This window comes from Peromyscus eremicus, chromosome 6 (assembly GCF_949786415.1).
Source record: "Peromyscus eremicus chromosome 6, PerEre_H2_v1, whole genome shotgun sequence".
Lineage (NCBI taxonomy): Eukaryota > Metazoa > Chordata > Mammalia > Rodentia > Cricetidae > Peromyscus > Peromyscus eremicus.
The window spans coordinates 80663868-80690210 of NC_081421.1; the positions used below are offsets into that span (position 1 = coordinate 80663868).

Genomic DNA, 26343 nt, shown 5'->3' on the forward strand with positions numbered 1-26343 from the left:
AGGATCTTATCTCTTAAGATAAGGTAGGGCTGCCTAGGAGAAAGAGACTTCAAAGCAGGCAGAACGACTCTTAGTATAAACTGGGTCCCCTCGTTCAAACTGGGCTAGAGAAAAGGTGACAGACGATGCCCTGTTTCCTCAAGACGGTTCCTAACTCCTGGGATCCAGCCCAGGAAGATGGGAGGAGGATGCTAATTGAACAGGGAGGAGCTCTCTGTGGCACTTAGGGCTGGCCTCGCTTCTGCCTTTCTAACACCAGGGGGCGTTCGCTCAGCGTCTGGAGCTAACAGTACCCAGAAGGCTAGGGTCAGCTTAATAAAAGGTGGGGATCTCCTCTGCTCCAAGCATCCCTCACTTCTTTCTGCCCTGTGCCCAGTCAACCAACATACTGTGGAGTCATTTTCTCCAAGTGGGGGAAGAAATTTCACCAAACATTAAATTTCATGGGATCAGGGCCAGGGCTATGCCATAGAAACCATATTGGATGTTGATCAAAATAAAACAGATTTTTTCCAATCTCTGAGCCCCTGAGACCTGGATCCCTATTTTTGTAAAGATGCTTTTGTTTTGTAGTAATAAACACAGTGGTGTTTTTCATTCTAGGTGGCTGTCTATCCCCAACGTGTGGTTCTCAGTTGCTTTAGGGTTAACCTGTATCTATGATCTAGGCTGGGCCAAGCTTTCCTGTGGGACAGCAAGAATCCAGGGGCCTCTAATAAAAGGTGCAGGGTCAGTGGCAGAACCCTCAAGGTCAATGTATACCATGCCTGCAGAAGCTAGGTGGCTTTGGCAGGACCTGTGAGGCTCTAATGTGACAGGGCTTTATTTGGCAAGGAAATTTGGGGGTGGGAACAGGAGTAAGAAAGTTGAGGAAAGCTTGTGGTTGAACTGACCACAGAGAGAATGGAAGGACAGGGATCTTATGGAGGTTTTGAGTGCCTGTGGGCCGGGACCCCAAGTGCTGGGGGTGGGGCAGCTGTCTTCTCCCAGATGCCCCAGAGAGCATGTCTGAGCTGTAGGGCAGAGACAAAAGCCAGAACTCTTTCTTGTGGTTTTAGAGTATTACCCATTCTATCCCTCATCCCCTGCCTTATCTCTGGAGCCTGGAAGGCAGGAAAAAAGCAGGCCTGGCCCTCCCACCCTCCCAGTAAACACAACCACATTGCTCAGAAGAATTCCACTCAGCTCAGCTCAGCCATCCCCCACCCCATGCCTCATCTTTTAGGCACAGAAAAAGCCAAGCACGCAAAGACACATCAATGCTGTGCTTATTTCCAGGGAGGGAACAAGTCTTCCATCAGATTGAATTTCCTAGCCAAGACAGTTACCATGAGGTGGCCATGCATTCCCATAGAAGTGAGTGTCTTCCTTCTCTCTTCCTTTTCCAGAGAAAGCTTCTGGTAACTTCCTTCTTCCAACAATGGCTGAGAGAGAGGGCTAGCCAGAGCTACCACTCATGGATGGGCCTCCTAGACTTTTACCTACCGGTCAGTAAGGGGATCGGGGCTCAAGTCCCCATTTCTGATTCCAGGGTACATACCACTTCACTAGAAATGTCAGGGATGGTCAGTGACATTTTGGCCCTTAGGCCCTACAAAAACCATAGAGCTGTTTCTGTTATGTTAGCTGGTTCTCTTGCTGAGACAAAAGTCCCAACAAAGCAAGTTAAGGAAGGAAGGACTTATTCTGGCTCATGGCACAGGTTTGTTGTTGTTTTGTTTCAGAGACAGGTCTCTCTGTGTAGCCCTGGCTGTCTCAGAACTCGCTCTGTAGACCGGTCTGGCCTCAAACCCAGAGATCTGCCTGCCTCTGCTGGAATTAAATGTGTGTACCACCACCGCCCGGCTATGGCACAGTTCACACTCTGTGAGTGTGAGTGTGCGGGAGTGTGTGTTCACAGTCAGGAAGCACAGAGGGGTGCTGCTGCTCAGCTTGCTTTCCTTATTGCAGTCTGGGACCACAGCCTGTGGGATGGTACTGACCAGAGATGCAGAAAGATGTTGAAGTCCTACCCCATGCTGGGCACAGTGCTGTGCCAGAGACAGCACATGGTCAAGAAACACGCACTTCTTTTCTCCTCGTTTAGAAAGTTTAGAAAGAAAGATGGAAGGAGAGAAGTAGACTCTCTGAAGCTCAAGCAAAGGAAGCTGAAATACGGACGACGGGACCAGACAGAAGAAAATAACATTTCAAGTCAGCAAGAGTGGTAGACTCTAGGGGCCACGGGCAATACTTGGAGGGACTGTGGGGAGGGCACAGGGAGGCCGGATGCTGGCTACTGGCTCCCATCCAGGTGCATCTGCCCACAGCTCATATTTTTCTGTCCAGTGACAACTAAATGAAGAGAAAGCTAACTTTACAACCGCCCACTTCACACATAATGAATACGAATGGGCACCCCGGAGCCTGTCTCATGGGATTATCTGTGAGCTGACAGGTCCTCCCACTGACTGGGTCATCCCAGCCAGCCTGTCCCCTGGCTGGGGCACAGACAGCCCCTCACCTGCTTCCCATTAGCCATACACCCCTCCTCCTCCATGCCTTTAAGACACAGCCCCCAGGCCTCCAGATACTCTGCCTCCAAGCTCACTCTAGAGGTGATCCGAGACTCCCAGCTAGAGTCTACGGTTTACCAAGGTCAGGCTGGGTTTCTGCTCACTCCTGGGTGGGGAAAAGGAAGTGGTTCTACCTGGAATCCCAGCTTCAAGAGAGTTCTTGTACCATCTTTGCTGAGGCTCTCCTAGGTCCCACTGAGAGCCAAGCACAGATTCAAGCTTATGCTAGTTGTGGTGATGCACACCAGGAGGCTATCCAAAGAAACGAAGGTAGGAGGGTCACAAATTCCATCTTTAAGTCTCGGTTGTGGTGAGTGCATTGACTGCACAGAAGAACTGCAGGGCCCTAGCCAAGATGACACATTAGTCCAGGCCCAAGGTCATGGGTGGAGCAAATACCACTACATCCAGACTTCTACCTCAGTCAGCAGTAGAGACTGTTTCCCATCAGAGGTATTTAGCTGTCCTTCCCCACCTTCCTCAGCCATGGACACATCAATCTGAATTACCAACCCAAAGTGCAGACTCTCTGCAGCCCCAGACAGGAACAGAACCCAGCCTAGACAGGACCTGAGTAGACATTTTCCTGACCCAGCTGAGGAAGCATATAACTTACCCTCACCCCAGCCTCCTGGCTCCCTTCCCACTTCATTACTGTAAGGTCCCCGAGCCCAGTCTCTTGTCCAGGAGGAAGGCATGGACCCGGACTCTCGAGCCCATGGTGGGACCTTTGGATGGAAGGGTAGACTGGTACCCTCTTTACCGGGACCTTCAAGAACCCTAGCACAGCACTGGCCCAGAGCAGAAGATGGAAGGAAGTTTTGTCCTTAAAGGACTTGTTTTCTAGGAGATACAGGAAGAATATGCAAATCCACAGGTCAGAATTAGAAGGGTATCAGCAATGCTAATGGTTACCTATTTATAGTTGTCCCTTGTCAGCCAGGTACATGGGACTCCATTACCTGTTACCCTACTCAGTCTTTACAACAGCTGCTATCACTAAGGCAAACATTACAGATAATGAGGCTTGGAGCCCCATTAGCTCAAGGATATTCGGTGAGTAAAGGTCAAGGCTTGGATTAAAGACAGGGTAGGGGGGTGTGGCAGCACCCACTTTTCACCCAGTACTTCGGAGGCAGAGTCAAACTATGAAGTTAGTTCCAGGCCACCAGGACTACGTAGTGAGATCCTCCACACAGTGAGACCCTTATCTCAGAAGGGGAAAAATGTCAGGGCTGTCTGACTCCCAAGGGAGCGAACCCCTTTTGAGAGCAGCAATCTAAGGCTAACCGTGCCAAATGATGATAGCCGCTACTGTGCCTAAGTTATCAGTTCATTACAGAGCAGACAGGAAGAGAGCCTCCAGAGAGATAAACCCAACACGTACAGCCGGGGCGCTAGCATAGGAGTCCTCTGAGGCCAGGAGAGAAATAAATTGAGGCTCGAGGCTGGACCAAATGGCACAGACCTGTAATTCCAATTATTTGGAAGGCTGAGGCAGGAGGATTACAAGATCAAAGCCTGCCTGGGTTACAAGTCAGTTCAAGGCTGGACTGTGTACTGTGTACACTTATCGAGACCTTGCCTCAAAATAAAAAGTAGAGAATGCTGCGGATGTATCTCAGTGGCAGAGTGCTTACCTAGCGTGTATAAGGCCCTGGATTCAACCCCTAATGTGTCAAACCAAACCAAACCAAAACACAGCAGTAACCCAAGTCACTGTGAGGGAACATCAGGGTTAGCCAATAGCTAAAACAAGGCTAAGCCTGGGTGGCCCAGCTAAGGCCTAAAGCAAGGGACGTTTGCCATGAATCTTCTGTGCTAGGGGACCAAGTCAGAGCCAATACCAAGTAAGTATGGTAAACAAATGAACAACTGAGCAGTGGCAGCCAGTGCCAAGGGATGGCAATGATTAAGAGGGTGGGGGTGGGGAGTACATGGATACTGCAGAGACTGTGTTTGAGTCCTGGCTCTCTCCCTTACGTTCGGATGCCCTTGGGCAAGTTCTTCACCCCCTCTGTGCCAGTTTGCACATCTTCAGAACTGGGCTTCCGGCAGCATTTACCTTTCATGGTGCATTAGCTACTTTTCTTGTTGCTATGGCAACAACATATCTGGCAAAGGCGACTTCAAGAAGGGTTTATTTTGGCTCATAGTTTTAGGGGACACAGGTATCGTGGAGGAGGCGTGGTGAAAGGATTGTAGGTGGCTGATCACACACTGTCTGTTCAGAGTCAGGAAAACAGAGGGACGAATGTGGTGCTCAGTCCACTTTCCCCCCTCTTCTTTATTCGGACTATGTGATGGTGGCACCCACATCCAGGATAAGTCTTCCCTCCTCAGCTAAACCTCTCTAGAAATGTCCCATAGACACACCCTCAAGTGCATTTCTTAGGTGATTTTAAACCCAGCCAAATTGACAGAGAGGAGCAACCATCACACAGGACTATTATGACAGATGTTCTGTGAATCACAAGACACTTCACAGTGCATCTGGTCCCTGTTTAGCCTCCAGTAAGTGAATCTTTGAGATGATACAAGCCTTGGGGTAATCCATCCCTTGGTACAGTAAGGAACACTGGACCCTTCTGTGTAACTCAACCATTTTCAGAGTGCCTTCACGTCCATCTCATCACCCAGATGAGATGACAGCCAGAAACTGGGTTGTCTCCAAGCCGTTTACGTACAAGGACCTGGGTTCTCAGGGCCAACATGCCAGCAACACACCACAGTTGTGAGAAGCTGTTTTGCTCCCTTCCTTGGGGCCCGGCCCGAATCTAAACATGAAGGGATTCACGTGCCTAGGCTCAATGGCCTCATGTGATTTTCTGTAAGGCAGAAAGAGTCGGGGGAAGTCTACAAAGAGAAGCGGGGCTGGTCAATGCCTCAGGCTAAACAATTTCAGAGACCTAGATGCATGTTGGAGTAAGAATATGAAAACTCACCTTCCCAGACCAAAATCTCAGCATCTGTACTTCCTCTAAGTTCCAGCAAGCAGCAGCACATTGGCCAGGCACTTTAGGGGAAAAGAGCCAGTCATGGGGACTTTCCATCCCATAAAGCTATGTGACTTTGAGTTCTGACCTTTCCACCTGACTATTACTAACCACGCTGCCACATTAAAGCACAGCCTGAGGCTCAGCAGGCCACAGGCCCAGCAGGCACTGAATCTAAATACCAACGAGACAGACTTGCCCTGGAATATTTCCTTTATCAGTCAAGACGCTCCCCATTAGAGATTTAAGACCGCTTGCATGTTGCCTACAGGGAGCTTCTAGGAATTATGAAAAAGCAGCTCTGTCACTAAAGTCATAAGGAGGATGAATTTGAAGGAAAAGAAGGTTGAGGCAGACGTGACCAGGTACCTGAGCTGAGTGAGGTCCCAGGACTCAAACAGACACATTTCCCTTGTTTCTCCCTTAGCTATAGGAGCCACATGCTCTCTCCACCACCCTCCCACCATGACTGATTCCTGTGAGCACACAACTTTCCTCTTTGTCCCAATGAAGACCCAATCAGCTAACCCTTTAACCTAGCACTAACAGGCTTGGCTGAGGACAGCTCCAGAGTGTGATCCTGAGAAGCCTGAGGTTTCTACGGAAGCTACAGCAAGGCCAATAGTTTAGAATCCCAGGACCTAGAACCCTAAAGCAATCCCAGACTGCTGTGGGCAGATAACGGAAGTATCAACTTCTCCTTCCCTCTATGATAGGAAAGGCAGGCAGACAAGAGATAAGTGGATGGCCTATCATGCTGGTGGGAAGTGGCACTTGGAGAATTGGAGATTTTCAGACCGTATTTCTGAGGGAGAATCTCATGGTGCCTAGGCTAGCCTTGAACTATGTAGACGAGGATGGCCTAGGACCTCTGATTCTCCTGCTTCCATCTCTCAGGTGCTGAGATTCCAAGTGTGTACCACCATGGTTGATGTGGTGCTGGGGACCAAACCCAGGGGTTCTTACCTGCTAAGGAAGCACTCTACCCGAGCTACATCCCTAGCCCCCAGAGCCTGTCTACAGACAAGGCAACAGGCATAGTTTTGCTTTCTTTTAATGTAAACAGAATACACAAACACATTAAAAACCCCACCATGACACAAGAGAACACACAGAGTTTTATATATTTACAGGCCATGGTAATCAAGAGGAAACTGGCACATCTGACTTCGGGAAGCCTTGCTCTATCTTCAATTATATCCAAAGCCAGGGTGCAGAAGCTGTGGGATCTATCACTTCTGGACAAAACTCAGCAGGATGCTGGAATGGCACCGATACCCCCAGAGCACAACCAAGGTGCTGACTTTCTGTTCTTGGCCCTCACACAGCCCCTCCTTCTTGACCAGCTGACATGCCAAAGCTGCTCAGGAGTCAGTGTGACCTTGAGATTCAGCTGTCAATGAGAAGGGATGCAAGGCCCATCTCAGCTTTTCCCAGCCTAGGGCTAACTGTGAAATGGGTTGCAATCAATCTGATCCAAGAGGGGAGGGTAGACACTGGGCAAGTGGAGGAAGAGTAGATCCCAGCTTGGAGATGACTGCTCCTGAGTAGGATCCTGGGAACCAACCAGAGGCCATCCTAGATTTACTCACAGGCCCAGGGCTGGCTGTGGAGGACTCAATGGAGCTGTGCTGCCACCTGGAGGGCAATCTGGGCACTGCAGCAATGATGAGGCCAGTCCCTCGGGTGTGATGAGATCATGGTCTCTTTCAGTCCTCCTCACTGCAGCAACTCTTCCCAGGAAATGGGCTTAGAGAAGACCTCCCTTTCTAGCCACAGGTCATAGTTCATTTGGAAGTCCTCAGGTAGATCTACCCGCTGGCCCAAGACACTCTGCAGGCAATTGTCCACTGGCAAGAAGTCAGGGTTGCTGTGGGTCCGGTCATAGCGCCGGGCATTGAAGCGTTCGATGTTGGCACGAAGGGCACACTCCTCTGCCTGGAAGTCCCAAGGCCGGGCATCAAGATCTGGGACAAAGCAGGAAAACTCAGTTAGGAGTCCAGCCCTACAGCAGCTCCCCATGAGTAAGAGTGTGATCTTTAACCAGGAGATCGCCTCCAAACCCCATCCTCAGGAAGATGAATAGAAATTCTTTCCCAGAAGCAAAAGATAATCAAACATACGGAGAAAGCCCAGATCCACTGAGAAAGAGCCTTGCTCCCCAAACTCTGTAGACCAGATGGGAGAGCGCCTGGAAAAAGCACTTTTCTAACCCTGAAGTCTCCTTGGTTCCGGGGACAGAGCCCTGAGACTGCCTCAGTTGCTCCTCCTCTCACCTCCCTGACAACACATCACGTGCTCCTTGAGCCTGGACAGATACTGGGTATAGTGTTGCAGTGTTGTGACTGTGACAATGACTGTGACACCGTAACTCACAGCAACACCCAGAGAACAGTTAGACAGGAAGTGCCATGCGAAGGTCCATGGCCCAAGTGCAGCTGCCCTCTGTACCTGTGCAGTCTGTCCTGACAGAGGGCACACTAAAGAGCACGGGCTTCTGTGTATGCTGGGACCTGCAGAGAAGCCTTAGCAGGCACTGCGGGGTCACACTGTCCCAGAGTCCTGGGCGTGACAGAGGCTGGCTGCCAGCAGACAGTGGGCTTTAAAAAGAAAGCTGTGGACCATTGGACCAGGGAGGTGAGTGAGTGTCCCTTCTCTTAGTGTTTGACTTCATCCCTAAGGGAAGTAAGAAGCTGATCAGGAATGTACTCAGGAGGCAACAGTAGAGGGGGGGTATGCTGAAGAGATGACAGGAGCCAAAGCAGAGGCAGACAGAGGGGCGCAAGTGCAATCAGAGCCAGCCGGGAGCTTTGGATTTAGGCAGCCAGAAGGCAGTTGCAGTAGGGATGAAGAGGGGCAGAACGTTCTGGCAATTTCTAGAAAAGACATGATTTAGATTGAAGGGACAGAGAAGCAGATGAGCCCAGACACTGAGAAGCTTTCCAAAGTCTTGCCTGGAGCTCCCACAAAAACTAAAGCCAGACCCCTTTCTGTGCCTCAGGGCAGAGACAACTGAGGTCTCACAGGTGAGGAGTCAAAGTGTACCTTGTCCCACCCTTCCCACTCCTGCTTCCCGAGTGGCCTCACCATTGCCATAGGCCCAGTCATCGTTCAGCCGATGCCGCACCTTCTGGTAGATGGCGGACATGGTCTTCATGTTGCTCTTGCGCCACTGTCGCCCCAAGTACTTGGTCTGCACTTTGAGCAGCTTCAGCACATAGAGCTGCATCATGGCTTGCTTCACCTTCAGGGCCCGCTTCAGGATGGGCGCCGACTTGAACACCACCAGCATCTGGGCAGGCACAGTGGCGGCCATGGTGAGCAAAGGAGTAAGTGTGTGTACCACCACCACAGTCACTTAGCACTTCTGGGGTAGGAAACAGGGCGACAAGCCATGCAGTTTCTCTTGAACTCACTGGTTTGGTGGTACACGGAGTTTTAATCACTAAAACCAGCAGAGCTACAGGCAAACCACAAAGGTTAGTCACCCTAATAATGGATCACTCTGTAATCTCATTTCTGAGAATTCATGGACCTTCCCTGTCCCAAAAGCATCCCAGGGTTAAGGCAGCTCTTGGACTCCTGACTATCATTTCCCAATCAGGACCAAGAGGCTACGGGAAAAGTATCTGTGAGGGTGGGTTTGTTTCAGAGCATGACTACGAGTCTCTTCCAGCTTCCGGTTCTACTCAGCAAAGACCAGAAGTCTGCAGAACTGAATGAGGACAATGCTGCCTCACGAGCCCCACCCTGAGGTCTCCTTGTCCCAGGTGAGGGGAGGCGCCGCATGTGGTACTGTTCTGTGAGTCCCAGGCTTGCTGCGGCACTGACTCACCATAGTCCTTGAATGTTTCCACTTCGTTAGCTTGTTCAAGATCCGAAGCAGATTAATGCAAGAGAAGAGGTTCCTCCAGCAAAACTGGTTGTTGTCACCAGCTTCCTGCAGGAAAAGCCAGGGACAATCACAACTCTCACACTAGCTGCTCAGCAGTGTGCAAAGGTCTTCACAAATACACCACAGTTGGCCACGCTTCAGTGTTTCTAGCACAAAGTCCCCTTGTCTCACAGCCAGTTAAAGGGAAAGTCCACCCCACAAGTTGACAGAGAAACAGCAACTCAATAGACTTTTCCTGCAGGAAATACAGCCCCAGACTTCAGTGGGAAGATGCAGGCAGCTTGAGTAGGCAAGTTCTAGGTTAGTAGCCCTGCAGAACATGCTCCCTGAATAACTCTAGCCCAATCCCCAATCATTCTGCTCTATAGCATCCCTCCCCCTGACTTTATGGCCATCTCTGGTACTTTAAAAGCCTATTCTGGTGACCTATTCTGGAAGACATCTCTATGTTTGTGTTGGGGGAGGCAACCCTCATACCAAAGGGATAGCCAGGAGGATCCCAGCCACTCACCAGACTCTCTGCAGTTAGCTCTGGAAGCTCATTCACCACGCAATGAGGGTAATCCAGGACGGAAATGCTGCAGAATGCAAGAAGACCCAGGTGCTCACCGTGAGCAAAGGCTGGGTCTGCCAGAGTAGCCATGATTGATTTGAAGCAGAAGTCAGAATCTACCTTGCTTGCTCTACCTCAGTTTCCCTGACTGATGAGGAAATGTGTACATGTACAGTTTCCCTGTGACTGGACCAGTTAGTCTAATGAGGAACTGTAAGGGGTGCAGACACTACTGCAGCGTTCCCGTTACACGAATCTAGACGGTGAGGCTCCAGACAACTGATTTACACCAAGCCCTCTTAGAAGCCACAGCTAGCTGGACACTTCCCTTGTGATGGCTCACACTGATGAACAGGTGCTATCAGGTACAGCTGGCACAGGTGGGTATTAAGTATCAGACAAAGCTTTACAGTGCACAAAGCCAAGCTCCTTACAGAGAACTGGGAGGGGAAAGGGAAGAAGGACAGAAGTGGTAGTGAGGACAATTCCAGAGCCTAGGATGAGAGCTCCTGGTCAAACACAAAGTCACTAGACTAGCTAGCCTCAAAACTGACACACTGTCATTTCACTTTGTCTCCTGATGTCAACAAAGTGTTGACTCATAGATGCTCAGAAAAATGTCTGCTGAACAGTCTCAGTGAAGAGACCAGCTGGAAGTACTGCCATCCGGCTATACCACCCTTTCTTGGTCCCCGGTCCTCATCACCTGTTCTTGGCAGTGATGTAGGACATGATGTTTTGATTGAAGAACTTCAGGATCAAAGGGATGCAGTTGGCAAAGACCAGGTGCTGGGCCATGTATTCAAACTGAAACCAACAGAAGAAAACTAAGCATGCCTCTTGGGACTGTATTCTCTTTTCTCCAGAGACAAAAAAGCCTTGGCTGGAGAACCTCATATTAGAATGCTCATGCAGAGCTCCAGTGGGCCAAGCCCTATTCTCTTGGGCTAGGGGAGCAGCAGGGACCAAGGCGCTGGCCCAGTGCACAGGCAGGCAGGGACTGAGGCGCTGGCCCAGCACACAGGCAGGCAGGTAGGGACCGAGGCGCTGGCCCAGCGCACAGGCAGGCGGGCAGACCCACAGGTACCTGGTAGACATGGTTCAACTTAAAGTGCTTGAGCAGCAGCAGCAGCACAGCGGAAATGGCCTTGACGATGACCTCTTTGTGGCGGTTCACGTCCACCCCCAGCTTCATGCTCTGCAACACTGTGGTGCTAGAAACACAAGTGCCTGGTGAGTCACCTTCCTCCCAGGTGTCCACAGTGGGGACCGATTCCAGAACCCTCTGGCAAGGGCCCACAGCCCGCAAACATTTCAGAGGTCAGCCTTAGGGGTCCATCTACCCATCTCCCAAGCGATCCAGTTTGGCACAATTTCTATCTTCCCATGATCTGCCCAACACATTCTCAGTCCCTTCCTCTGCTTCTCCTCCAAAAAGGAACTTCTTTTCCAAATTCTCCCTACGCTTTGGCCACCCTATTAACTTGAATTCCCCAAAGTATGTTCTGTGGAAAACCAGTATGTGGAGAAGTTTCACTCTACAGCGCTGCACTGAGGGACCCTGAAGTCGAATAAATTTAGGAAGCACTGTCATATCAGTTTCTTAATTCAGGACTTCTCACTGCAAATCTTCAGAAGAGGAAATGCAGTATTTGATCATATTTCCTAGGACCATCAAGATGGCCTGCTGTTCGGTGAACCTCCCTCTGGTATGAGCCAATCCCTGCCTCCTCCCTCACCTGGCCACCATCACCAGACCAGGGCGGGATCCGCTCAGAACAAGGTGGTCCTAGCCAGCAGGTGAATCAGGTGTGGGCCTGGGCCCTTTCTCAACATAGAATATGACCTTAGACTAGACCTCAGGCTGTTCCCTCACATGGAAAGACCTGTTAGCCAGAGAGGAAGAACCCCTAAGAGTTTCACTCTCTCCTCTGAGATGTTTGCCAGGATTCAGCCTGCCAGTTCACTGGCCAGGAGAGACTCCACCATCACGGGCTCTATGGTGGCTAGCAAACAGACCAGAAATTACCCCTCCCACTCAGGGGGTGCCAACCACATGGCTCTAGGAGGGCTCTGAGAAAGTCTACTTTCCCATCTATTTTACAAAGGAAAACCGGCATTCCTAATTTACTTAGGATTCTGGCTAAGCCATCTCTCTACCTAGGGAAACTTATGCAGTAGTTTCCTTCGTCTGAATCAGAAATACCCTAGACTTAACCAGCAGCAAAGCTAGGCCAGCAAAAGAAACCAACCTGAAAGACACTGGCCCTCTTCCCTCTACCCATTCATAGCACTGATACTCACGGCATCTCCTCAGGCAGAACATCTGCCAGGATGTTGATTGAGTCCGTTTTGGCTTTTGATGTGGGAGCTGCAGCCAGTAGGATCTTCAGGAGGGCAATCTGGGAAAAGCGGACCATTCAGATGGGCCCCAGAGCCCAGGGTCATAATGGAGCAAGCCCCAAGAAGTGGAACTCCGGCAGGTCTGCAGGTGGCAGGAGACTTGTGGGGTGAAGGGGACCAGCCTATGGGGTATCTCACCACAGGTGCCTACTGATAGGCCCCCAGAGAGGTCCCAGACCCAGAGCACTCACCATATACTGAGGCAGGCTGGGGAGTAAGCCTTGGTAGAGGGTTTCTGCAGGAACTTGCTCAACTTCCTCTTCTCCCTTTAGTACAGAAGTCACAAACACAAGCCTATGTCTAGGCTACACTCTCCCGAGTCTCTAAGCATCCAGGTGAAGAGTGACACTGATGACAGCGTGCCAAGCGTCACTTGGGACAGTGTAGTCAGTTCTTACTGTAACACTCTTCCTAAGGCCCCACAGCCACGCTGCTAGCAAACACAGCACTGCTTAGGCCGAGACAGGCCTTTGAGGCCAGTCCGAGCCGTATAGAAAGGCCATCTGCGTTAGAGCTAGATGCTATCAAACCAACAAGTAAATAACAGAGAGAAGGTACTAGTCTATCACTGCTGTTCTTTCACAGGCAGGAAACAGAGCACCAAGAGGTCAAGTTTTGTGCTCAAGTTGCCATTCAGGGACTGAGAGAGTGGGACATGGACCGGAGAATCTCTTTAAGGAGAGGCCGAGCCCTGGAGCAACTTTGTAGACCAGGCCCCACTCAGAGATGAGAGCAGTTGGGGACTCCATGGCTGTAGGCATCTTAACTCACCCCTGAGAGAGGAGAGCGAAGGAATTCCTCTTCCATCTGTGCCTGGACCTCTGCAATCGATGTGTACTTGTGCTGAAGAGAGGCAGGAGAAGGTGCTGAGAAAAACACCCTTAATTCTCTGGCCACACTCCCCCCCCACCCCCACCCCCACACACACACTGGCAAAGACCCAAGATTTTACTCTGGTCTTCTGAGAGAGGGCTAAGTCACAGCAAAGATTCCCTAATGAAACTGCAAACTTCTAATAGCTTTCTAAGGAGGCATCTACTCTGACAACCTCTGTGAAAAGCCCATAGTCAATTAGCAAAAAGCAAACTAAGTGGAGGAAAGGGTTTTCAACAACAAAAATGACAGGAGAAAAGACATCAGAGGCCAAACTGTGTACTCAAAAAGCCTAGCTGCTGAGACCACTTATCATTACCAGTTTCAAAATTGGACTTAAAAATATTACAGTCCAGATACATCAGAAGCACTCCTGTGATCCCTCACAGCTCCGCCCCCCACCCCCAGCAGTGAGCATGGGAGAAAACAAGATGGTCTTGGCCCCAGCCCTGTCTTTAGATCCCACCCGCCTGCCTGCTGAGCGCCTGTGTCCTGTCTGCCTGCAGCCGTCTAGGACTGGGTAACTGAGCCTGCCTGATTTCTAAGCATGCTCTTAGCACACCACGATGGTGCTCATACCTCGCTCCCCAACCATTCTATAAACAGCAAAGCTGACAATGTCATCTCCACCTGCGACGCCTCTCCAACCTTAGAGCTTGGCTAAGGAAAAGGGAAGGCTACTTACGGGCTCCTTGAACTCTGAGACTGCTATCTAACACATCTCTAAAGAGGTCACACTTAAGAAGAGGTGCTTCCCAGGCTCTTGCTGGCAGACAATAATCCTGAACAGCTTGTCCCTTCTCACTTTATTCACCTGGGACCAAACAAGGCCAAAAGTTCCCTTCGGGCCACTTACCTGTTTCAGTGTCTTGATGCTTTCGTGGATTGGCCTTGGCAGCCCCACCACTGTGCTGGTGTCACTGGGGAATAAAGAAGGCCTTGTGCTGAGCCCAGACATCCATGCGCCTGTCTGCTGCCCCAAGGCCAGGCGAATGGACTTCAAAAGGAACTCAGGTCACACTCACCTGCCTAGAGTGTAGCCTATGAACTTGCTGCGGCTGGATTCAAGGAACATCTCAATGTCTTTCTCTCTACCAAAGAAGCAGGGACAGATTTTATCAAGTACTGTCTCAAGGTGTGCTACTGTCACAGGCCTGTGTTCTAATAGACAAAGCATTTCCAAATTGTGATTCCAGGACAAGGAAAGATCTCTTACAATCAGGGGGAAAAAATCTGAATTCCAGCTATTTTGATTTTTACATAATTTTGGGGGGGTTCATAAACTTAAAATATGTTTGTATTTCTATAATATGCATGTCCAGCTGACTCAAAATCAGGGAGGTATAGTAAACTTAAAAGCACAGTTTATTCAAACAATAGTAATATTTAATACTTTCAAACACTAAGAAGTGTAAGAGATAAATGAATCGTTTATTTTCTTGTCTCAACATCTTGGCTTTTGGGGTGACCTGTTCTACATTCTTCTCACACAACCCAGAAAGCTGAGGACTTACCCCTTTTACATCAGCTCATATACACAGCTATTCATTAAGCTGCTGCCTATAAAGATACACATCTCCAGCTACCTCCCCATCTACTGACTCACCCAATGATACTGTTCAATGCATTAAGTGGTTTTGTGAAACCCTTCATCTATCATTTTTATATAAAAAGCCATATACAACTCCAATGAGTGGGGACAGGTTTGCCTAGATACACATTTTATTTTTTCCCTGTCTCTCTTCACTATCAAGTTTGATCAGTTCAAATTACTGATACAGGAGTTGCACAAGGGTTATTTTGTGTGACATCAGCAAAACCATCCTCCCAGACATGCCCAGGATAGCACAGGACAATTTAAGGTTATCTTAGCCTTGCAGAAGAGCTTGGGTCCACACTGGCCTGAGGATATGAGGGCCCTCACTTCAAGACGATTCTAGAACTCTGAGACTCACCTGACCTTGGGAGCCCAAGGGAGCCCTTTGGGGCAGGTAAGTCTGTCAGTCTGAGGGTGCTGTAGTGGGGGAGGCATCACCTCATCTCGCTCAAGGGGAAAAGTCTCCCCCTCCAGGCTGTTGTCATCATCGTTCTCCTCCTCCTCTTCTCGAGAGTCATCAGCCTTATATGGATCCCGTTCATTGAAGGCATCTAAATTGTCCTGCTTTATCAGAGCCTGAAAGCACAGGGAAGGGGGCTGAGAAAGCTGGACAACTAACGAGCTGATGGCAGAGGGAAACAGTTCAGAGGAACAAAAGGTGTCAGATAGGGAGCTGGGAACATAGAGAAGGAGCTGGGACTAGAATGAAATGACAAGTCACTTCTTGCTCCAGCACCTCAACAGCTGCCACGATCTAAGTACCCACTATCCACTGGGCCTGGGGCTGGAGACAGTGTCCTTGCTGTGGACTCCTCTGATCGGCCTGATAGGAGCTGATTTCTAATATCCTGCTTGCCTTAAGAGCATGTGCTCACACCCTACCCCGTGTGCACTTGGAGATCTCTCGGGAGTCCTGGGCCCTCTGTTGCCTCACCTTGTGCTCCCGTCGGCCCCGTTTCTGCTGCTGCTCAATCAGGTCTGAGGCAGAGGCTGGTGGAGAGGCAGCCCTCATGTTTCGGATCACCTTGATGCTGTCCTCAGGCAGTGGGGGAAGGCCAAGGAGAGTACGCTTCTCAGCCTTCATGCTCTGCAGCTCCTCAAAGCCTCCCAGTGTGCACTGTGTAAAATGGAGGTGCAGAGCCTAGGTCACCATGTCCTTGTTGATATCACTATACTAAAAAGCATGCAAGACACCATCAGAACCCAAGCCTTTATAGAGACCCACACAGCCCCTTGGACAAAAAACTAAAGCCATCCAAGGAGAATTCAGAGCTCTCTCTACAAGGAACAAGAGAAAAAGAGCAAGGAAAGAATGAAACACCAGCTGCTGGAAGCTGGTGCTGGATACATGCAATTCTGTACATATGATATAGTCTCTCATTTTAAAAAGAAGCAGGGTGTGGTGGCACATACTGATAATCCCAACTCTTCTGAAGCTGAAGCAGGAGGATCACCAAAATTAGAAGTCCAGCCTAGTGTACATAGCAAGTTCCAGGCTACTCAAAGCTACAGAGAGACCATGTCTTTAAACCAACCAACCAAACAAAGCAGGGTAGAGCCAGTTCTTACAAATGTCAGCTGACTGATGCTTCAAAGCTGTGCATTTCAGTCTTCCAAACAAAACTAAAACCTACTGTGTGTTGCTCAAATAAAATAATATACTAAAAAAATAAAATAAAAACCTCTCTAAATTCACTAGAAGATCAAGCTCTAGCCCCATAGTCACTGTGGCTACTCAGTGCCACTGTGTCTGAGTAACTAAGCTTTCCTCTCAGCCTGAGTGAGGCTTCCTGAGGAACCAGCAGGTCTGGTCAAGATAAAGCTTGTACAGACCCTGAGAGGCTCTAAACTCACCAAACTCTGGCTGTAGAGTAAAGGGAAGACCCCACTCAGCACAGTGCTCCTCCTGGAGAGAGGGCTCCCTGCTTGTCCTGGGCTTGGTATCTGACAATGCCCCATGCTAAGTGTGATGGCCAGCCCACCCAGCATCTACTCCCTCCCCATACAGAAACAGTCCATTTCACAAGACACCCTCGGGAAATAGGCTAGCTAGAGGCTCACTCTTGCTTCCTTCAAAAGACATCTTACCGGGTTGCAGAGAGAGCTCCGCTGTTCAAAGTTAAGCTCAACCCAGGTAACAAGTCATCTGCCCACTGGACTACGACTACATCAGTGCCATCTTTGCCTCAAACCACTTTTACAACACAGGTTTGGGAGTGGTCTCCAAAGAGGCATCTTGTTCGAGGATGGCACTGCTGTATGATTAGAAATGGCTTTAACAAAAGCCAGGAGCCAATCTAGTATGACACGAAGGCCATGTCATGCCTGCCCCTACTCAGCACTTTTTTCCCTTGAGACAAGGTCTTACCATGTAGCCCTGGCTGTCCTAGAACTCACTCTGTGGACCAGGTTGCCCTCAGACTCACAGAGATCTGCCTGCCTCTGCCTCCCGAGTGCCGAGATTAAAGTTGTGCACCACCATGCCCTGTATTTTTTTCATCTCTTTTCTGGAACTTTTTAAAAACTGAGCCTGGGAGCTATACTGACGAGGCTGAGGCAGGAATATTTCAAGTTTAAGGCCAGATCTTGTGTCAAAATAAAAAGTAAACAGCTGAGGACAGGGCTCAGTGGGTAAGAGCACTTGCTTCAAAAAGATGAGGATGTGAGTTTAAATCCCTAGTACCCAGGTAAAAAGCTGGAGAAGTCACACATTAGCCTGTAACCCAACAGAATCAAGGGGTTTGCTGGCTGCCATCTTAGCACCAGGGTCAGGCAGAGATCCTGCCATAAGGGAATACAGCAAAGAATGACAGAGCAGGAAACTCTGGTCTCTTGAGCATGGGTGTGTACAGCTATACACACGTGTTCATGTACTACATACATGTACCAAATGCATACTCACATGCACAGAAAATAAGCAAATAAATAAAAAGTAAAAAGAACACCAGTGTAACTCAATGGAGTCTGTTTGCCTAGCATGCACAAGGTCCTAGGTTCAATCTGTAATACCACTAAACAAATATTTTTTAAACAAATTAGCTACATATTCACATAATTCAGTATTCAAAAAGAAACATAGTTATTCATCATTATCCATGGGAGACTAGCTCCAGAATCCCCCCCCCCCAGGAAGATATCACATCCCTCAGAAGATGGAACGGTATTTGCATACAACCTGCGCATAACCTTCTGCAAGCTTGAAATCATACCTAGATTATTTGTACTACCTAAAACTACATAAGTCATCATTATACTAGTTAGGGAACAGTAACAACAAAGTCTGTACAGCAGCACAGATGCAAACCTTATTCCTTGACCTGTATTTGGATGCATATATGGATGAGAATCCACAGGTACAGAGGGCCAACCATACAAAGACGTCTCTTTGCTGCCTTGTCTCCTAGCATATAAGTGCCCCCAAGAAGATGCTCACCAATACAGTCTTCCAGAGCAGCAAGAGAACTTTCTTCATGGGGAAGTGGGGGGCATGGCCGCTGCAAAATTTGGTCACCATCCCAAATAGCATGATGGCAAATGGCTCGTTGTTGTACAGAGGGGAGCCTGGAAGTGATTCAAAGATATCAGGACCCCAGGCAGCAACAGGACCCACCCAAAGCCCTCCAGTCTCAGCTCCCAGGCAAGGCCTGAACAGAGGACCCCAGGTCCTACCCAGCTCAGCTCTGAAGGTCTGTCGCATCGTTCTCCACTCGGCCTTGTCACCCTCACAATCCTGGTGCACAGTCTCCACAATCAGGTACATGATGTTGAGCAGAACCCTGAGCACAAGAACCAGTTCGTAAGAGAGTAAGACGGGGACCAAGCGGCACTCTCAGCAGGGAGTGGTGGTGTATGCTTGTAATACCAGTGCTTGAAAAGCTGAGGCAGGAGGGTCTCAAGTTTCAGGCCAGCCTGGGCTAGATAGTAAGCTCTAGCCTGGCCTAAATCATATATGGAGTCAGTCTCAAACAAACAAAAATGTGAAGGAGGAACCCTTGGGCTTTCTCACTTCCTGGCTAAGATGTAAACACCCATGCAAGTGGTAGGAGAAGGCTGTCATACAGAGAAAACCCAAGAAGAGAAGTGACACCTGAGGATTCTTGCTCAGGCAGAGCCTGTAACTCATTCTGTATCTCCAAACATGAACAAGAATGGCCTAAAGAATGTACTGCCCTAAGCCTCCTGAAAAGAAAAACAGAACTGACTAGAGTAAGTGACTGAGGTCTAAGCAGGCAGGATTACAGAAAGAGGGCAGAGTTTACCAGGAGAGTGGAAAACAGGAGGTGAAAGGCGGAGATCCTGACTACAGTGAGGAGAACCACAGCTCAATTCCAAAACCAGATTTCAACCCTAAAGCATGGGAAGACGCCCCTGTTCTTTAGCAGGGGCTATTCCTGTGCAGCCAGGAAGCACGGTGGCATTGTCAGGATAAACCCACACAGATGGGGATCAAATTGTGTACAACGGGTGGGAGTCCCAGAGCAACACCCTGGTTTCTGTCTACATATAAAATACTCTACAAATGGCCAGGCGGTGGTGGCACACGCCTTGAATCCCAGCACTCGGGAGGCAGAGGCAGACGGATCTCTGTGAGTTCGAGGCCAGCCTGGACTACAAAGTGAGTACCAGGAAAGGCGCAAAATTACACAGAGAAACCCTGTCTTGAAAAAACAAAAACAAAACAAAACAAAAAACAAACAAAAAAAAATCCTCTACAACCAACTCCTTAGCAGCTCTATTAAGTGGTTTGACCTTGATTTCCTCTGGATTTTCCAGGTCCCTCCTCTCCCCTAAGATGGCACCTCATCAAGGCCTACTAACGACTCCCAGAGAGCCTATCACTTGAGCTGATTAGTGTGCAAAAGGAATGCACACACAGCTAAAAAACGCTCGGTCTTGCTCTGAGCTCACTGTCTGGCTGCTCAGGGTACCAGGCTTGTAGCTTGTCTCACCTCAGGTCTGTGCTGTCAGCCAGGGAGATGGCAGGCTTCCTCACTGCACTGCTGCATGCAGCACTGTTACTGCGGAGAGATCGAAATCAGCTTGACAGGGTAAGGGAGGTAAGTGAGCCCTTGACAAGTCCTGTCCCATCAGGCAACAAGATGCCAATATGTTTAGGCTCTACACGAGACCTTAGGACACCACACTAGTTAAGAACTCAAGCCCTGAGCCGGGCAGTGGTGGTGCACACCTTTAATCCCAGCACTCGGGAGGCAAAGGCAGGTGGACCTCTGTGAGTTTGAGGCCAGCCTGGGCTACAGAGTGAGTACAGCTCTGTTCCAGGACAGCTGAAGCTGTTATACAGAAAAACCCTGTCTTGAAAAACCAGAAGAAAAAAAAAGAACTCAAGCCCTGGACCAGACTGTCAAGTCTCAAAGTATGAACCCTGGCTGTAGCTCTTACGTTTACTAGTTAGGTATACATGGGCAAGGTCGAGTCGACTTCTGTGTCTAGTTGTCTCATCTACAAAATCAGGGTGATAACAGTACTGGAGCCATTAACATGATTTAGTAAACATAATGTCCTGAGCACAGTGCCTGAGGATGTAGTACTCGGTGAGTGTTTTTAGTTACAACCATATTGATTTTAATGTTGTTGTTGTTTGTTTTTGGGTATGTTCTAAGTAGCTCTGGCTACCCTGGAACTCACTATGCAGACCACGCTGGACTCCAGCTGACAGCAATCTCCCTGTCTATGACGGCCGTTGGCCTTAGACGACAGTAGCTGTGTTGTCCAGGGCACAAGCTTTGTTGTGTGCACGTGTCAGGTCTGGGCTTGCTGTACCGCTGACGGGAAAACACAGAGGGAGCTCAAGATGAGAAGTTCCCTTCTGAGGGCTGTTTTAGGCATGGGCAGAAGCTGCCAGGTACCAATGATCCAGCATTACAGACCACGTGAATCCAGCACAGGCACCCATCACTTTTTATTACCGTAGGAACCTCTCACCTTTCTCTATTATTATATTTTCTCATCTCTCTCTATTATATTATTTTCCAAGGAATCATTAAGCAGCTTCTCCATTATTCAACCTTATATGTTCCAAGTAGCCTGAGAACAGACCCTTTACCTTCAATGACCTATTTACCTGTCTCAATGTTATTAGTTCTGTAAGCTCTGACCCACTTCCCACTACTCTCTTTCCCTCCCCTCCCCTCCCCTCCCCTTCTTCCCTATTAAAGCCCTTCAACAGAAGTGCTCACTCTATTTCCATGTTCAGAAGCTCCACCAAAGCATTGAACGTGCCCACCTCCAGGAGCAGAAAGACGTTGTAGCGCATCCAGAACTGCACTTCTGCCTCTGAGCTGCATTCTCCAAAGGTACCTGCAAATACAGGCCACAGCTTAACAAGACCCGCCATACGTAACTAGGCACTGTCACTAGCAGGGGGACCAGGGGGTCCCTGGGGACATCATCACAGTACCTTGGGCAACATAGAGAATTGCACGGGCCACCTTAAGTCTTTTCTCCCGGGCAGTGACTTCCAAGCCATCCAGAAGCCTCATGGCATGGGTACGGTGCTGGTTGGTATCCAGCTCGGTCCACTTCTTGTCTGTCACTGAAGGACAAGAGACACTTATAACTGAACCCACATAATTCCTCACAATAGAATGGACTGTGTTAATCTTTCAAATCAGGACAATAACAGAACCAGAAAGACAAGTTACTCCTTCATAAGGGATAAGGCCACACTGCTGTTCGGTGAATTGGAATTCCCATCAGAATGCCCAGAAGGCCCATTCTACATGTCACATCTGGCCTTGAACAACTAGTACAACAATTTTCTCATATTCCTGGATGTCTTAGATCAGTTTGATGATGAAGAGAAACCCTGTACTCTCCTGATACAGTGTAAAGAGTACCAAGAAGTGGGGGAAATGATCTCACCATGGATCCGGAAGTCCTCCTCAAAGCATTTTCGATTCATCAAGAATTCTGGTCCTTCTGTATAGCTGTAAAGCTCTGTCAAAGAACAAAGTCTCCTCACCATTACCACACTCCACATCAGTTCTCACATGCAGCAGAGGAAGTAAGGCATTCTACTCAACTCTACTCCTGCGTAAGTCACAGTGATTTTCAGGCTACTCTTTCTAATTACTGTGTGGGGAAGGCCTTAATGTTCTGATGCACTCGACAGAGGTAACACTGGCCACTTTGAACTGGAATGTCAGTGGAGCATAAATCTGGGCATTTCTAGTATAATATGTATTAGACTACGCTGTGTCAGAGGCTGTTCATCACCCTGAATATGTCTTTAGTGTTACCTCCTGAATAAGGATCATGAAAGGCTGGAGAGGCAGATCATGCTGTCCTCATATTATACACCAATAACAGTAACAGTGACAGATGTGCAAAGATTCAAGCACAGTTGCTAGCATTCCTGTGACTCACTACTGTGTGAGAGATCACTGTCCAGTTGGTGTACGGTAAGGAGCACCACTAACTGCCTTACCCGGAGACTGGGCAATAACCAATTGAGCTGACTCCAAACAAGATCCTTCATGGAGATAAAGGACAACTAAAAAATTACAAGACATGTGTCCAAGCTAAATAGCTAATTGATGTTTTATATACCATTGATAGGAATAACTAGGGGAAAATGATATCCAGTCTTAATTTTCTTAAGACCCCAGTCAAAACTCCTGCAAAGGACACAAAGGTCTAGACCTTACCTGCAAGCTCTGCTGCCCACTTGTCTGTGTCAGCATACTCAAACTCCAGGTCTGGAGACTCAGAATAGCCCTGATGAATGGAAAGAACTTCGCATAAAAGATCCTCCTGAGTGTTTTACAAAGGGATAAACATAAAAGCCTCAGAGACACTGTGGCACTACATGACATCACTGCCTCTACTTTTTTGATGTTTTATCACAGTATTTGGTCTCTTAGACTAGATGAAGTCCTCTTTAAGCCCTCTCCAACGCCCTGTATTTCACCTTCAAAGCACCTACTATAAACTATAATAATTCGATGGATTTCTTTTTTAATCATCTTCCTCTCCATGAGACCGCAAGTTCCCTGAAACAGAAACTCTGTTTTGCTGACCAATGATATCCATTACATAGCTGTTCAATATAAACACAGAATTTCTATTTTGTGCAGCGACTGACCAGTCCATACAGTACTAAATATCTAGACGTTTCACTTCTTTCTGGACTGTGGGCTATAAACAGCTAAGGACAAAATGAGTATTGAAACCCACAGTACCCTGTTCTTATCTCAATTTTTAGTGAGAACTGACAGACAGAGAAAGCAGAAATGGAACAGATTGGCCTCCCTCCCACACACAGGAGAGAATGCAATGACAATCTGTTAGAGGTAGGTGATTCCTGAGAACGCGCCATCTTGGAAGACTTGTACTAGGAAGAGAGAAGCAGCAAGAAAAAAAACGAATGAAGGCAGTCTTGATTAAAATGTACTTGGAAGACCAGAGTACATTTCAGTGTAGGGTACCTAGTATGTGCTACCCTGGGTTTAATCTTCAGCATTGGGGGCTGGGGGAGAAGCAAGTAAGATGGAAGGCGGGGTCAGGGAGAACCTTATAACAGATAACGACCACTGACAAAATGACATCCCTCAAACAATAACTCTACTCCTTATTAATGGACAATAGTGGACACTTTCACAAGCTACTGAGTTTCTAGGCTAGGGATACAGTTCAGTGGTAGAATGATTACCTAACGTGTAGGGTCCTGGGCTCACGTCCCAGTACCACCAAAACACAATTAAAATTGACAGCAGCACACATTACTGAGTTTTTCATTTACAGAACAGGAATGACAAAAATCTGCTTAGAACTTTTCTTATGACTTATTTTTTTGACAATTTCATACATGTTGTATACATAATGCATTGTGACCACATTCACCACCAAATCCATTATTCTTTCTTATCCCCTCCCAATGTACTTATGTAGAGACCAAGTTTTACTGTGCAGCCCAGGCTGGCCTTGAACTCTGATCCTACTTTCTCATCTGTGTGTTGAGACTAGAAGCATGCTTGGCTGCCTTGGCTATCTTTGAGGACTAATAAAATTTACGTAGCACACATTAGAGCGCTCCTCCAATGTCAGCCTCCCTGTCCTCTAGACACTGATCAGACTCCCAAACTACTGACTTAAGCTGTCAATAGAGGAAGTGTGCAGCATCAACATCTCTAATGCAAGGAGACAGATCTTTCTATTTGATGGGCCTTCCAGATGTTGACTCTGGTGAAATTCAAGGATAGAAAGAGGAATTAAAATGTATAATAGAGGTTGAGGATGTAGCTTGGCAGGACAGTGTTGGCCTAGCTTGCACAAGGCTCAGAATTTGATTCTCAGCATCACAGAATAATAAAAAAATGCATAAAAAGCCGGGCGGTGGTGGCACACGCCTTGAATCCCAGCACTCGGGAGGCAGAGCCAGGCGGATCTCTATGAGTTCGAGGCCAGCCTGGGCTACCAAGTGAGTTCCAGGAAAAGGCGCAAAGCTATACAGAGAAACCCTGTCTCGAAAAACCCAAAAAAAAAAAAAAAAAAAAAAAAAAAAAGCATAAAAATGTATTTATCTGACTATTTTTCAGCTAGTTAGGAAAATGTAAAACTTCTTTACCTGCTGAGCCATCTTGCCAGCCCTAAAATATTTCTTAAAAAGACTGATTTTATTTATGCCTCTATCTGTGAGTGTAAGTGCATGTGTGCATACAAGTTCCCATATGGGTTAGAAGGAGGGTACTGGATCCCTAGGAGCTAGAGTAATAGGCAGTTGTGAGCCGCCCAATATGGGTGCTGGAATCCAAACTCAGGTCCTCCGAGAGAGCAGCAACTGCTTTTAACCACTGAACCATCTCTCCAGCCCCTTAAAACATTAAAAGAAAAGAAAGTCTGGGAGTATAGTTCGATTCTCAGCATCCTCTTCAGAAAAACTGAACTAGTCTGGTCATTAAAGAAGGTGTGCTCTTGCCGGGTGGTGGTGGCGCACACCTTTAACCCCAGCACTGGGGAGGCAGAGGCAGTTAGATCTCTGTGAGTTCGAGGCTAGCCTGGTCTCCCGAGTGAGTTCCGGGACAGGCTCCAAAGCTACACAGAGAAATCCTGTCTCAACGCTCCCTCCCCCAAAAAAGTAGGCTCCAAACTTAAAACTTTCATACTCCTTCATACTTGAAAGATCACTGAGAAGTAGCCACTGATGATCCATTGTTCCACAATAAAAGATTCCTGAAGGGTCCATCTTCTGTTCTTTTCAAAAAGGCCACTCAAAGCTCAACCTCTCTACTCTGGGCTTGTTCATTTACAACGTGTTTTAGCAGGGTTTGAGCCTGCAACAAAAATGTTTGAAAGGAACTGATTTCAGAGCTCTAAAGACAGTATCATTAGTCTCTGGTTCGAGCTGGAGCATCAAATTTGGATAATGAGGGATTCCCTCTCAGTAAGTGCCTGACTGCTCATCACACTGGGAGTTGTCTCAGGTGGAGATTGCATAGTAAGTGCTCTGGGAATGAATGTGCTGATTAAGACGCCCTAAAATGCTGCCATGGGTGTGTGTTCATTCATGAATTCTGCAAACGGAAGCAGTGGGAGGAATTTTAACTTGGGGCGAGGTGAATAGCTCGATACTGCTCAGGCAAAGGGAAGCACAGCTCACTAGCAAGGAGAATCCTGCGCCCTTTGTGTACTTCTGATCCTTAACAGGTCAGCACTGGGTTCACTGGGCATCCAAAAATACTTGTCAGTGTCTGCCCACGGCCTGATCCTGCACTGACTAAAGTTCGGAGGGAACTTAGTATGCTCTCTCTGCTACGCTCACACCCTGGGGCCAAGCAGCACTAGAGATACAAGCTCTGTTCTAAGCGCCCACAAAACTCTCCGGGGTCCCTTCGCTGACAACTGGCGTCGCCCACCGCCCGCCCAAGATTAGAGGCCGGAAATGATGAGGGGCTAAGAACTCATGCAGACCCCCTACTCTGTACCCCTGGGCTGTGCCTCAGGCCACGCCCCCAGGGGCAGACCGGCTGTCCCCAGGACCTTCCCCCGGGCCGCAGAGGAGTTCGGGGCAGGGCTCCGGGCTTCCAGTTTCTCCAGCAGCACGGTTCTCGGTAAAGTGACAGCCAGCCCCCCAGCCCGCCTGTCAAGCCACCCGGAAGCCCGCCTGGGCCCGGAAGCTGCCCCGGCCCCGCGACCCCCTCTGCCACCCGACCAGGGGCAGCCTCGCCCCCCTGCAGCTCTGACCTCCGAGTCTTTGCGCTGGTTGCGGTTAAACTCGCGAGCTTTGCCCCCCGGCAGGAGTCCTCCAGCGGCCCTCGGCGCCCCGGGAGGAGGCTGTGCGGTGGTGGGCGGCGGAGGAGGTGGCGGCTGGGGCTGCTTGTTGTTCACAATCAGAGGGCCGGGACCGGCGGCGGCCGGCTCCATCTTGGCTGCTCCACACCCCCGGCTCAATTCTCGGACGGGCTCCGTCAGGCAACTCTCGCGTGATTTCCTCCAGGAAATTTCCCCAATCG

The 26343-nt window shown here is 48.8% G+C and overlaps 1 protein-coding gene across 1 annotated transcript; it reads right to left on the minus strand.

Moving 5' to 3' along the window:
* Positions 1–6589: 6589 nt before the first annotated feature.
* Strip1 (striatin interacting protein 1) lies at positions 6590–26276 on the minus strand. The gene is made up of 21 exons (XM_059266062.1): positions 26075–26276; positions 22540–22609; positions 21755–21829; positions 21291–21425; positions 21070–21190; positions 19822–19890; positions 18542–18648; positions 18306–18433; positions 15807–15989; positions 15231–15448; positions 14301–14366; positions 14132–14195; positions 13174–13245; positions 12594–12668; positions 12304–12401; positions 11087–11213; positions 10706–10806; positions 9958–10024; positions 9387–9491; positions 8639–8843; positions 6590–7518 (listed from the first exon to the last, which is right to left on the minus strand). Exons 1-21 carry the CDS (start codon positions 26252–26254, stop codon positions 7271–7273), a joined length of 2514 nt encoding a protein of 837 aa, XP_059122045.1. The 5' UTR covers positions 26255–26276; the 3' UTR covers positions 6590–7270.
* Positions 26277–26343: the final 67 nt, after the last annotated feature.

Coding starts and splice junctions, on each gene's coding strand:
- Strip1 (XM_059266062.1), bottom strand. CDS start 26,254: ATGGAGCCGGCCGCCGCCGGTCCCGGCCCTCTGATTGTGAACAACAAG. Junction 21,426..21,754: donor GGAGGACTTCCGGATCCATG/GTGAGATCATTT, acceptor CTTGTCCTTCAG/TGACAGACAAGAAGTGGACC. Junction 14,367..15,230: donor CCTTGGGCTCCCAAGGTCAG/GTGAGTCTCAGA, acceptor CTTCTTTGGTAG/AGAGAAAGACATTGAGATGT.